General features: G+C 39.6%; 1 protein-coding gene across 1 annotated transcript in view; it reads right to left on the bottom strand.

Annotated features, from left to right (window-relative positions):
* The window catches only part of STOM (stomatin), a 29,155-nt gene extending 20,494 nt beyond the window's left edge, over positions 1 to 8,661 (bottom strand). The window contains exon 1 of the mRNA XM_054584458.1: positions 8,528 to 8,661. Within this exon, the coding sequence (XP_054440433.1) occupies positions 8,528 to 8,588 (61 nt within the window). The 5' untranslated portion in view covers positions 8,589 to 8,661. The remainder of the gene's footprint in view (positions 1 to 8,527) is intronic.
* Positions 8,662 to 13,572: the final 4,911 nt, after the last annotated feature.

The following is a 13,572-nucleotide window of genomic DNA, read 5'->3' as shown; positions in this document are numbered from 1 at the left end:
GAATGGAAGAAGATATTCACCAATGATACATCTGATAAGGGGTTAATATCCCGAATTTATAAAGAACTCAGACAATACCAAAAAATCAAACCCGATTAAAAAGTGGGCAAAGGACCTGAATAGACACTTTTCCAAAGTGTCTATTTTCCAAGATGGTCAGCAGTCACAAATAGATGCTCAACATCACTAATCATCAGAGAAATACAAATTAAAACCACAATGAGATACCACCTCACATCTGTTAGAAAGGCTATCATCAATAAATCAACAAATGAGTGGTAGCAAGGATATGGGAATCAAGATTGGTGTAACCACTATGGAAAACAGTGTGGAGGTTCCTCAAAAAATTAAAAATGGAACTGTCTTATTCCCCAGGAATTCCACTTCTGGGTATATATTTAAAGAAACTGAAAACACTAATTCAAAAGAAGGTTGCACCCCGGTGTTCATTGCAGCACTATTTATAATAGCCAAGATATGGAGGCAACCCAAGTGCCCATCAATAGATGAATGGATAAAAAAGCTATGGTACAGCCCTGACCAGTGTGGCTCAGTTACTTGAGTGTCATCCCACAAAGCAAAAGGTCACCAATTCGATTCCTGGTCAGGGCACATGCCTGGGTTGTGGGTGTGACCCAGGTCAGTGTGCGTATGGAGGCAACCGACTGATGTTTCTCTCCCTCTCCTTTTCCCTCTATCTAAAAATAAATTTAAAAGTCTTTAAAAAAAAAAAAAAGCTGTGGTTCATATACACAAGGGAATATTATTCCATCATAAAAAAAAAAAAATCTTATCACTCGTGACAGCATGGATGAACCTAGAGTATATTATGCTAAGTGAAATAAGCCAGACTGAGAAAGACAAATACCATATGATTTCACTTATATGTGGAGTATAAAGAACAAAATAAATGAACAAACAAAATATAAACAGACTTAGAGATATAGGGAACAGACGGATGGATGGCAGATGGGAAAGGGTTGGGGGCGCAGGGTGAAAAAAGCTGAAGGGATTAAATAGTACTAATTGGTAGTTACAAAATAGGCATGGGGATGTAAGGTAAAGTATAGAGAATATAGTTAATAATGTTGTGGTAACTGTCTATGGTGCTAGGCGGATATTTGAATTATCAGTGGGAACAGTGTGTAAGTATATGAATGTCTATCCAATGGCTGTACATCTGAAATTAAAACAAAACTGTGTTGAATGCAGTGTCCTGGAAAAATTTTTGAAAAAGGTAAAAAAATAATTCCTATAAAATTTTAAAAAATCTCCGTCCCAAAGCAGTTGTCATACTGCTTTTCTCAAAGTGTTCTTTTCTCTTGAAAATCAGACCTTTCCATCTGTGAAGTTAGAGAATCCAGAAAGGTAGAAGAATGTGCTGAATATGGTCCATGTCTGGAAAGACAAAAACAGTTATGTTCAGAAAAATGTAAGGGGAAAACAATTTTATAATGGTATTAAGTTAATTAATTTTAGTCTAGGCCTGAAATATATTAAAACAAAACAAAACCCTCCTACTTCTTGTTTTTTTTTTCTTTTTCAGCTCTTGCACTTGGACATCTTAAAAATATCTATAAAATTTTTCTCATAAAAGTCTGTATAGAGTAACATCCTTTTAATTTAAAAATGTAGGAAACAGGGGCATAAGGAAACTAAATCATAGGGTTTTCCCAATTCTTTGGCTGAGGCTTAATAGCTAAGCAGTAGCTGAGAGCTTGCTTCAAGTTTTGGTGTCAGATTCCAATTCTACCACTAAATTTTCTCATTAATAAAATGAGGGAAAAGAGGGGTAATTATGAAGTTCTTATGAAGATTAAATGAGAAACTGTAAAATGCTTGATATTTAGGCAGTGTTCACTAAATAGTAGCCATTATTATTATTATCACAAATTTAAGATCATTATTGGTATAGTTTATAGAAATAAACTTTTTACTAAGTGAATTATCTTCTGGAACCTGCACACCATAGGGAAAATATCAAGACTAACAATCTGCTTGGGGACTCTATCTCTGGAGGAAAACAGGACACCATTGGGGGAGGTAAGTTAGATTTCTAAACTTTCTTGGACCATCTTCATATATAACTTTTTGAAATTTCTTGTATTACTAGGCTTTCTGAAAAAATAAGTAACTTTTTAATTTTGTTTTCCCCATTAAGTATCTTAATAATTTACATTTTAAAGTTGCAAAAGAACATTCACATAAAATTTCTCATTTGATACTCACAACCTTGGGAGATAGATATTGCAGTAACATTACTGTATTTTGCCATATGTAATGTGCACCCATGTTTTTGACCCAAACTTTCAGGAAAAAAAATCTTTCATTTTAATTTTGTAATTCAATTTTTTTATTTACATTTAGAAACAAAACCAATTATAGTATTCCCAGGTATTATTTTGCATACAGATATCATTAATTGCTTTCTAGAGTTACACTTTTGACACATATGTATAAATAAAAGAATTAAAAACATTTAGCTTCTGGCCAAGAGGGAGGTGTTGGTAGATATGCTTCACTTCCTTGCACAACCAAAAGAAGGATAGCATCCCATTTAAAAAGAAAAAACAACCAGAACTGCCAGAAAATCAAACTGTATGAAAGTCCAACAACCAAGGTGTTAAAGAAGAAACATTCATCCAGACTGGTAGGAGGAGTGGAGCAGCGCAGCTGGGGTGGAAAGGACACGTGGCGGGGCAGCAGCTGGCGGACAGGGTGGTCGCATATTTGAGTGTGGATAAACCAGGAGGGACAGCTGAGGAGCAAGATGGACTGCACAAGCCAGAGGTCCAGTGCAGGAAAAGAAAGACTCCAGATCTCTGGCTGTAAAAACCTGTGGGGCTGCAGTGGTGGAAGAAATTGCCAGTCTCACAGGAGAATCTGATGGACGTACACAAGCCCACCCACATGGGAATCAGCACCAGGGCACCCCTCAAAGAGCGCAATTCACTTGTGGGTAGCAGGGGAAGTGACTGAAAGCAGAATGAGAGCCGAGCAAGTGGCATTGTTCCTTCTCTGACCCCCTCCCCACGTACAGTGCCACAACCCACCCAACTGGGTTGTGCCACTCTGGCAAATACTTAAGGTTTCAACCCTTACAACATAACAGGTACACCAAGACAAAGAAATATGGCCCAAATGAAAGAACCGATCAAAGCCCCAGAAAAAGAACTAAGCAATGAGGAGATAGTCAACCTATCAGATACAGAGTTCAAAAATCAGGATGGTCACAGAAATGATTGAGTATGGCCGCAAAGAAAAGGAAGATGTGAAGGCTACACAAAGTGAAAGAAAGCAAAATATACAGGGAAGGCAGTGAAGGGAAGGAAACCAAGATTCAAATCAATGACTTGGAACAAAAGGAAGAAATAAACATTTTACCAGAACAGAATGAAGAAGTAAAAATTTAAAAAAATGAGGAGAGGCTTAGGAACCTCTGGGACAACTTTAAACGTTCCAACATCTGAATCATAGGGGTGCTAGAACGAAAAGCAAGAAACTGAAAACTTACTTGAAAAAATAATGAAAGGAAACTTCCCCAATCTGGCAAAGGAAATAGACATACAAGTCCAGGAAGCTCAGAGAATCTCAAACAAGTTGGACCCAAAGAGGAACACACCAAGACACATCATAATTAAGGTACCCAAGATTAAAGATAAGGAGAAAATCTTAAAAGCAGCAAGAGAAAAGAAGAGAGTTACCTACAAAGGAGTTCTCATAAGACTATCAGCTGACTTCTCAAAAGAAACCTTATAGGCAAGAAGGGGCTAGAAAGAAGTATTCAAAGTCATGAATAGCAAGGACCTACATCCAAAATTATTCTATCCAGCAAACCTATCATTTAGAATGGAAAGGCAGATAAAGTGCTTTCCAGATAAGGTAAAGTTAAAGGAGTTCATCGTCACCAAGCCCATATTATATGAAATGTTAAAGAGACTTATCTAAGTAAAAGAAGAAGATCAAAACTATGAAAAGTAAAATGACAACTCACAACTATCAACAATGGAACCTAAAAAAACAAAAACAGAAGCAAACTAAGCAAACAACTAGAACAAGAACAGAATGACAGAAATGGAGATCATATGGAGGGTTATCAGTGGGGAGAGGAAGGGCAGAGAAGGGGGAAAAAGGTATAGGGAATAAGGAGCATAATTGGTAGGTACAAAATAGGCAGGGGGAGGTTAAGAATAGTATAGGAAATGAAGAAACCGAAGAACTTGTATGTACAACCCATGGATATGAACTAAGGGGGGTGAAATGCTAGAGGGGATAGGGGTACCAGGCAGGGGTTTGGGGGAGAAAGGTGAGAAAAAAATTGGAAAAACTGTAATAGCATATTCAATAAAATATATTTTGAAAAAAGAAAAAAATTATATAGATATGGAATTAGTACTACCCATATATAATGCACATCCTTATTTTTCCCTAAAAAACTTGGGAGAAAAATGTGCATTTTACATGGCAAAATATGATATGCCCTATGTATAGAGGAGGAATTAACTCCGGAGGTGGAAAGACTTGCTTAAGGTGACCTAGGTTGTAAGTGATGGTATTGAGATCTCAACTCAGATCTTTGAATTCTAACTTCCACTCTTATTTTACTACACTATATGAACTTCACAACTGAATAAGGTTAATATAGTTGTCACTGATACTTTAGCATAAACACTTGATGGTTTGCACCTTTAAGAATAACCTACTGAAATGTCAGGCCAAATGTTTTGGTTCAATTCTTCACCAGTCCCAGAGTACAGACAAGGATTAAAAAAGAATTGAGGAGGCCTCAACTGGGTCACTCAGTTGGTTAGAGTGTAGTCCTGATAAGCTAAGGTTGTGGGTTCGATTCCCCATCAGGGAACATACAAGAATCACCCAATGAATGCATAAATAAGTGGAACAACAAAATTGATGTTTCTCTCCCCCCTTGCCCTCCTAAAATCAATTTTAAAAAAAGGAAGGAAGAATGAATGTGTGTCAATAGAAAATTGACACTTTTTTCTATTAACTGTAATATCTAACTTCTCTCTTTCCACATTTTAATTAAAAAGAGATTCCTTATTAGGTACAATATATTTTCTTGGCAATTATAATCCCCTTATTAACAATATAAACCCAGAAAACAGTAAAACTTGTAATAAGAACATATAATAGGGAACATGATGTTTACAGCCTAAAATCAACAGTTTGGGTTATAACAAACTCAATAAACTGTAGACAGGAAACTTTTTCCACTAACATAAGCCAAACATTTAAAAATGTGATTTACCTCATGGAAGATCTTGATCTCCCACCTCTATTTCTTTTTTCTTTCAACAAACATTTTTGCAAACCTACTATGTACTTGATACTGAACTTATTACAGCAAAGAATGGCACAATCTATGTTTTCAAATGATTTTCTGGTCTAATAAAGGTGATTATAACTGACAAGTATAATACTGTGTATTAGATATGCTAGAGGTATGCACGAATGTCAGGGAGACAGAGGAGAGATGCTCACTTTTTCATGGTAACAGCAGTTTTCAGGAATATGTCTTTCCATACTTACTTAAAATACAGATATTGAATCCAATCTCTATCACTTTATTAACATTAAAAATTATCTTTCTTCAAAGTTAGCCAGGAAGTTATTAACTGTCTTTTAAACCATCAGGTGGTACCAAGAACCTAATTAATCATTAAAAAAGTAGATACATGCCAGCTTTTGTAGACCTGGTCCTCCATCTGAATTAATTTATGACCAGTGATGGTTTAACTAAATTAATTATTGAAGAAATTACAAAGTTCTCCCCAATCTGATGGCTGCAACAACTGAAATAAACAAATCAGTCCCTGGCTTCTGCTTATTTTCAGGCATTCTCCCTAAAGGATTTGTTTTGTTGACATGACTCCTAATTATAATACATTTCTTTGCAACCCACTTGCATTGTTTCATTACCAAATGAATGTACTGGCTTTAAGAAAAACTAGTCTTGCACTAGGTTTGGTCATATTTATGTTCCTAAGTATCAGCTTTTATATCCACTGCTTCCCTCAGAAGCAGCCCACTGGAGTGGTCTTATTCAAGAGGTCTAGATTGAAGCTGGGTACTTTGTTTTTGTCTCTCACATTCAGTGAAATACTGATGTTTGACAAGGTTCTCAGTTTGGATATGCATTTTGGAGGTGGCTCTAGGATAGGGAAATGGTTTGGAAAACCGGATAGCCCAAGTTTGAAACCTAGCTCTTCACCACACTCAGGTGTATGTGATTTTTCCACTCTGAGCCTGTTTCCTTGCGGTAAAATATTGGACAGTGATTTCTTCCTTGTGAAGTTGTTAGAGGACTGCAATTAGATACTGTTTGTAAAGCACTTAGACTGTGTTTGGCATGTAGTAGGCACTCAATACATTCTAGTAAAGACTTTTTCTACCAGTTCAGATCCCGTAAAGTCTACATTTCTTTAAAAAGTGACTGCAATAAATGAAGACTTTTTCACTAATATTTTCACTGAACAAGAGGTTTTCCTGTAGCATCTGCAGAAGAAACGGGGATCAATCTGCATGATTATTGCACTGATAAGAATACTATTATCGATTGTGTAGCTGATGTACTGAAATAATCCAATGAAAACAAAACAATGGCTGAAAGTTTAAAAAAAGTAACAGAGCAAATTTTGTTTGTATATATAATTTTCTGAGGAGAAGGTGCACAGTTTTCACTATATTCTTAAAAGATTTGTAAAGCAAACTTCAAAGTGAAAACTGGTCAGTGACTACAAAAAACAAATAAATGAACACTAACTAAGCACAACGATCCTGTTTATTCCCAAAGAACTTCTAGACACAGAATTCCCACTGCAGTGTCTCCAAACTTTTAATATTGTTAGTCCTTTAGTCTCCCATGGGAAAAGGGACCTGCCCATTTTCCTACCTAGAAAAAGAGTGAATGGCACAATTTTTTTATGTTCAAGTGTTAGTCAAATCCAGACTTAAAATATGGCTCCATATAAACTGTGTGACATTTAAGTAGTTTAACCCCTCTGAGTATCAGTTTCTTCAAGTATAGCCACCCTGTTACGCTCCTGACTTGGGAGGAGAGCTCTACAAGGTGCTTACTAGAGAAAAGTGAGGGATAAAGATTTCGATAATTCTTCAGATGCTCCTGGGAAGGAACTAAAGACAAGGATCGCTGGGAAAGGCAAACGGGGCTTGTACAGGGTGGGTGGACAAGACCGGCTCTAGGAATACGCAGAATAGATGAGTTCAAGATACAGGGTCTGGCAGAAGTAACGCCTGCGGGAGTGTGGTTGGTAAGGTAATAATGTGGGTGTAATCATTTATAGTTGTAATTTGAACCTTTCACCCAAGGTGTCCCATGGTGCGCTTGAGTGTGATAGTGTATGTTACAGAATTACATGCTTATGCTTTTGTAATAAAAGATTCTGTCATAAAAAATGGGCGTTATTTGGGCCTGACCCCTGCAGCGTTCTCTGTGGGGGTGCTGAAAAAGCCCACTCTGTCCCCTCCATTTCTTTCACTGTCATCGTGTCTGAAATTCCATCCATAGAAATAACTCCTCTGGGTGGCTACGAGCCCCTGGGAGGGAACCAAAGTCTCCTGAGAGGTTTGTCGCCTCTTTTTTTGAACCCCCTAAGGAGTTAGCCAATAATGGTTTAAGGTGATAGTCTACTCTAGGGCACTTGTTCCTTCACAGGACAACGACACTGAGCCACTCACCGTTTCTGCCTTCAGGATGCGAGGCAGGGTGAGGGAACTTAAGAGACCCCTGTGAGGAACCAAAGCGGGGTCCCTGGGACAAAATAAAGTGGAGAGGGCGGGGACGGGGTAGGAAGCGAAGCGGGGAAGAGGTGCCGGATGAATGCCAAGAAGAGGCTTCTCATTTTCTTCCCCAAATACGGCCCACTCTGCGTCGGGAGCTGGGAGCAAAACCTCACAGGTGGCCTTGCTTATTACAGGACACGGCACTGGCCGGGGTTTTTAGTCGGGGAACAGGAATTCTTTCCGCGGCCGGAGGCGGGGGCTCGCGCCGGGGGTGGGCGGAGGCTGGGTGGGGGAGGTGGCCTCCGAGGAGATGGGGCGGGGAGGGCGGGGGAGTCGGCCGACGGGGAAGATGCGGGGTCCCGGGTGTGCAGTGCAGGTGTGAGCCCCGCCTCCACCACTCGCTGGCCCCGAGTCCCTTTTGTACTTCCTCGTCCGCGTGCTGGGCAGGAGATAATGAACCAAAAGCTCTGGTACAGGGCCTGGCAAGCACTGGATAACGGGGGCCCCTGGGACAGCTTTGCGTCCTGGAAACGCGCCCTGCCGTTGGCGCGTCCACGGCGTGCCGGGCACGTCGCTGAAGTTCACTCTGCACCCTAACATCCCTAGACCTGGCCCCCGAGCCCGTGAAGCAGTGTTCGTCATTCTCGGCGTGCAAGTGAGGAAACCGCAGATTTAAGTAGCGGTCGCACAGCCAAGCTACTGGCCTGGGAGCTTCCGGCTGGGGCTTGTCCCTGAGGAGAGGGTTAAGGGGCGCGGGGCTCACCCTTGAAGGTGTCAGGGCCCCGCCGGGCTTGGGTGTCCGATCCCTGCCGTTTCTCAGACATGCTGCCAGAGACGGAGTCGCTGCTGTAGAGCCTTGATCGACGAAGCCAGACCGGGCGCAGCAAGGAATGCTCTGAGCAGACCCGGGTTTCGAAACTCTGGTTGCGGTCCCGCCCCCTCCGCGCAGCCAGGCCAATCGACGCCCAGTAGCAAACAGGACACACCCCCCCACCCTCTGCCCAAAGGCGGTGACCGCGCGGTCGTGGGTTGTGCCTTTCCCGCGCGGTCCTGTAGCTGAGGGGCGTGGCCAGCGGGGTGAGGGACCCGCGAGGCCGCCGGGGTAGGGGCCAAAGGGCGCCACCCGAAAGAAGAAACGAGGAGGGAAGTCGCGAGGCACGGGTCAGGTGCTGAAGGTATTGGGGAGGCCGCTGACTGGAAGGCCTGAGTAACAGCTGCGAATAAAAAGTTGCGAATAAGGAAAAGGCGCCCTTCTGGGCAGACGAATGAATGACGAGAATGGCGCCTTCCCTGAACTGGTGGGTCCGAGTGGAGGAAAGGAAGCGAAACGTCACCCATTGGTCAAAGTGAGGGCTCTGAGACAATCCCTGATTTCTAGGACCGATGAGGTGAAGGGAAGGAACTCAGGTGACCTCCCTCGAGTCAAGGGAGTGAATTCGAGTGAAGTGCGTTTATTCAAACAACGTCCTTTGGAGCACCTTCCTCCTGCCAAGCCGCGTGCTCTTTGTTGGGTACAGTGGACAAGGCACAGACCCAGTGCCGCCCTCAGGGAGTTTAGAGTCTAGTGGACAGACAAGCAACAAACAAACTAAACCGTTACACGTGACTAAGAATGCGGTGAAGGGAACGCGAGAATAGCAGATGGCATCCACTTTAGTTAGGGGAGGAGGGGAGGTCTCCGTAAGAAGGTGGCATTGAGATGTGACCTGAAAGATGAGAAGGTACCAGCTATGGGAAAGGGGGCAGGAGGTGCGGAATGCTGGAGGTCGGAAAGGGTATCCCAGGCAGAGGAAAAGCAGGTGCAAATTATTCCCAACATCAAGCTACCGCCTGGGTTGTGGCTGAAACCTCACATTGGAATAGCAGGCTATGTTTTATCCCCCATGAGTTATTCTAACGCACAGTGTTCAAAGTATGTTGATAGACATCACAAGGTGCACTTTGAAAAACATTTTATTTTGAAATAAATACAGGTTCACAGGAAGTTAAGACAGGATGGAGAGGTTATGTGCAACCTCTACTTGGTTGCCCACAATTGTTATGTCAGACAGTTTACAGGAAAGAGGAAATTGGCAGTGCCTAAGATGTGTGCATAGTTCTACCATTTTACCACGCATAGATTCATATAGCCACCACGGCAATAAAGATACAGAGCTATTCCAATCGAGAAGCACTTTCTTCTTTTTCTTTTTCTTTTTTTTAAATGTGCTCAATATTTGGCTATATAATACCTAACACGTTATGGTGTTTGGGTAATATGAAATGATAGACTTTCTGATTTAGCTCTGGAGCCTTGTGTTGGTCAGGGCTGAAACGAGTATGCACAACTGTGACAAGTGTTAAGAGAGTGCTATGGAGTGCAGAGTCTACTATGTGATAAAGCCTGATGCAGAGCTCTCAAGGTGTCTTCCAATCACTTATGGACTAAGAACTTTATACTCCTGGGGTTGGAGTGCATTCACTTGATTTATAAGCCTCCCAGACAAGATAAAGAAGGGGATATAGTAATTTAATGAACTTTCTTTTTTTGAATCATCCTTGAGAAAGCCTACAGCTTCATTTTTTCCATTCTGCAGTGTATAAGCCCCAGAGGCACTTCGTGTTTATGCTGTGATTTCCAGGAAAGTGAAGTCGATTTAGTTGAGGAGCGCTTGATTGCAAACTGCTTATTGTGAGAAAGTATTTAGCTTTCATTTTGCTGGAAAAGAAAATATTTCAAAATGAATTTCATGTTTGTATTCCTGCCTGCTACCTTTGCTTAAGTCTGTCGCTATCCCAACCACATCACTTCTGGAGAATTAGAAAATGCTTCTCTCTTTGGAACAAGGGCTTTGGTAAACACTTGTTGGCTCTGGTTTCAGATTGCATCAGTTTGGGAGCTGATTCCCAGACCAAAACAGAACAAGCTTTAACTTAATTTTTAAATTACTTCCAGAATGGATGAGAGTTTCCAGATTTTTTATTTCAAAATGCTGAATTTCACTTGCCTATGAAACTGGTGGATTCTGGCTTTCTCATGTATATTCTGTATAAATGTATTGATTAAACATACTTTAAAAATAAATATTAGTGTATCATCCTCTCCCTTGAGGGGAATTTCTAATCTTAAATTTTCTCCCTGTAATGATTAGAAGTTAGAATGGATTTTGAAAACTTTATGCTTTAGAAAGAGAGACATATAAAATTACAAATAATTTGAACAGAAAGAGAATTACTTATAAGTTTATCACATCTAACAGACCTATAATTTGGTGGGGTTTATTTTTTCGCTTTCGCTGTTACTTAAAAGATATTTGCATATAAGTTAAAGTCAGAGTACTTTATATATTCCATATTTCTTTTGTTTTATTTTGCTATTATTACCCTAGCATATTTAGGGTGTCAAATTAAGTGTTGATTGATGGTGATAGTGATTACATTAAGACATGGAAATCAGTTTAAAAACAGACATGCACCATGAATCTGTAATTGAATAAGTCAGAAGGAAATTTAATTAGTCTTTTTCCTGTGTCCACACAAGAAATGCTTTAATAAGAACAACAGCAAAGTCCTTGCTCATGTTTTTACTTTAAATTTTAAGTCCGGGCTGTTCTCAGTGCCTTTAGTGAAATCAGCTAACCAGATATTTTGAGGGAAAGACAATGCCAGCAAGTTAATCTGTTTGTGGCATTTTCCTCAGGATGGAACTAATAACTTTGATCTGTTTCTCTATGTGGACTAATTTACATTTATTGTATTACAGCAGCTTTTTTTTTATCTTCTTAGCTCTTCTCATAAGGAAGTTGCTCCAGAAACTGAATCATAAGAGTTTCACCAGAGGATTCTATAGTTTTGGGCTGTGGCAGCAGATGCACTACACCACAGCACTTGGTAGGAGCATTGGGAGTCCAAGTTCTCAGGTGTTATGACAATAAAAAAGCATTACTGAAACACTGGTGATATTTAATAGAGTCATCTAAGGGAAGAATTTTATTGGCCTGTTTTATTTATTAGTTGACTCTGCAAATATTTATTGAACACCTATTTATGCCAGGCATTGTTGTAGGTACTTGAGATACATCAATGAACAAAAAAGACAAAAATTCCTGCCCTCGTATAGAATATATAGAGCTTATATTCTAGTATTCCTTTTCACATGTATTAGTTTCCTAGGACTTACATATCAAAGTACCACACACTGGATGGCTTAAACCAGTGATTTTCAACTGTTTTCATCTTATGGCACATGTAAACTAATTGCTAAAATTGTGCAGCACACCAAAAAATATATTTTTTGCCCATCTGACAAAAAAAAGGTATTATTTTGATTCATTCACACAAGATGGCTATTGTATTTGTTGCTGTCATTTTTATTTGACAATCTAAGGAAAAAGAGGTCAGTGCCCCTGACTAAATAGTCTGATATTGCATATTTTAAAAATTCTCACAGCACATTTGTTGAAAATCACTGGCTTAAACAACAAATTTATTTTTCTTACAGTTCTGGAGGTGAGAAGCCCAAATCAAGGTTTGGCAGAGTTGGTTTCTTCTAAAGGGACTGAAGAAGGATCCATTCCTGGCCTTTCTTCTTGACTTGTAAGTGGCCTTCTTCTTCCTGCATCTTCACATTGTCTTCTATGTGTCTGTATCAAAATTTTCTCCTTATAAGGACACCAGTCATATTCAATTAGGGCCCACCCTAATAACCTCATCATAACTTAGTTACCTCTTTAAAGACCCCATCTCCAAATTCAGTCACATTCTGAAGCACTGGGGGTGAGGACTTTAACGTATGAATTGGGGGAGTGGGCATATCAGCCCACAATATCACATATGACTGTGGTGTATCCAAATCTTTGTCAAGCTTGTTTTCTCATATCTACATCTCTGAAGTGTTCAAACCCACTTTTTCTTCCCTGAAAAGTGCATCCAGGTAACCTGAAATTATGTGTCATTCTTTTTCTAGACATGATTAATTTTTAAATAAATATTAAAAGTCTTGGTTAGGGAAGATATTACTCTCTTTGGAATGTTGCTCCATCTAGTGTCCATCATATTCTGTTATTTTTGTCAAAGTTATATAAATGAATAAAGGCGAACTATATTGGAGAAGGGGTTCTCTATTCAACAGGTTATTATTTGCATGGCACTAAGGATTTGTGGTAAAAAAAAAAAATTCCAACACTATCTGTGGAAGGAAAGAAAGGCCTATATAATGATACTGTTTTTAATAATTCAAGTAATATCATTACCATCACCACCAATTACTATTTATTTTTATCCCATGAGAAAACTGAGACTAAGTGTAATCACCTGCCCAACATCTCACAAATTATAAGTGGCATTTGCCCCAAGTCTTCATGACTCCAAGGTTTAAGTTCTTAATCGTTCTGAGTAAAGAAAAAGAAATTTAAAAACTCAAATATTTTATAATTCATTCCTTAGAAATGACATATCTAAGCATACACCTAAATGAGTGCTCAAGTTTGCTTTCAATCCTGATTTATCCTGAAATGATACTTTCTTGTTCAGTATCTGTATCACTGTTGATATGCTGTGTCAAAATCTGTCTGTTTTAGCTATCAAATTTGTAAAGGACATAATCCACAACACAGTCAGTATTTTATAATTTATTTCATTGTACATATTGAATTACATTGAGAATTCAAAATAACTATTTAAAAGTTTGAATTTTTTTCTTTGTAATTAAAAAATAATTTCTGTTTTTATGTACAAGTTGAATGGGGCAGCTAAACTGCCTGGAGACCTCAGGAAAGGCTTCTACAGAGAGCTGAGTTTAGTAGGATAAATACAAGTTAGAAAAGGATG

This window comes from Pteronotus mesoamericanus, unplaced genomic scaffold, assembly GCF_021234165.1.
Source record: "Pteronotus mesoamericanus isolate MK-2021 breed Mesoamerican mustached bat unplaced genomic scaffold, CSHL_Meso_final contig_78, whole genome shotgun sequence".
In the NCBI taxonomy this organism is placed as follows: domain Eukaryota; kingdom Metazoa; phylum Chordata; class Mammalia; order Chiroptera; family Mormoopidae; genus Pteronotus; species Pteronotus mesoamericanus.
The sequence above is the reverse complement of the archived record's forward strand: the minus strand, read 5'-3'. Positions and strand labels throughout refer to the sequence as shown.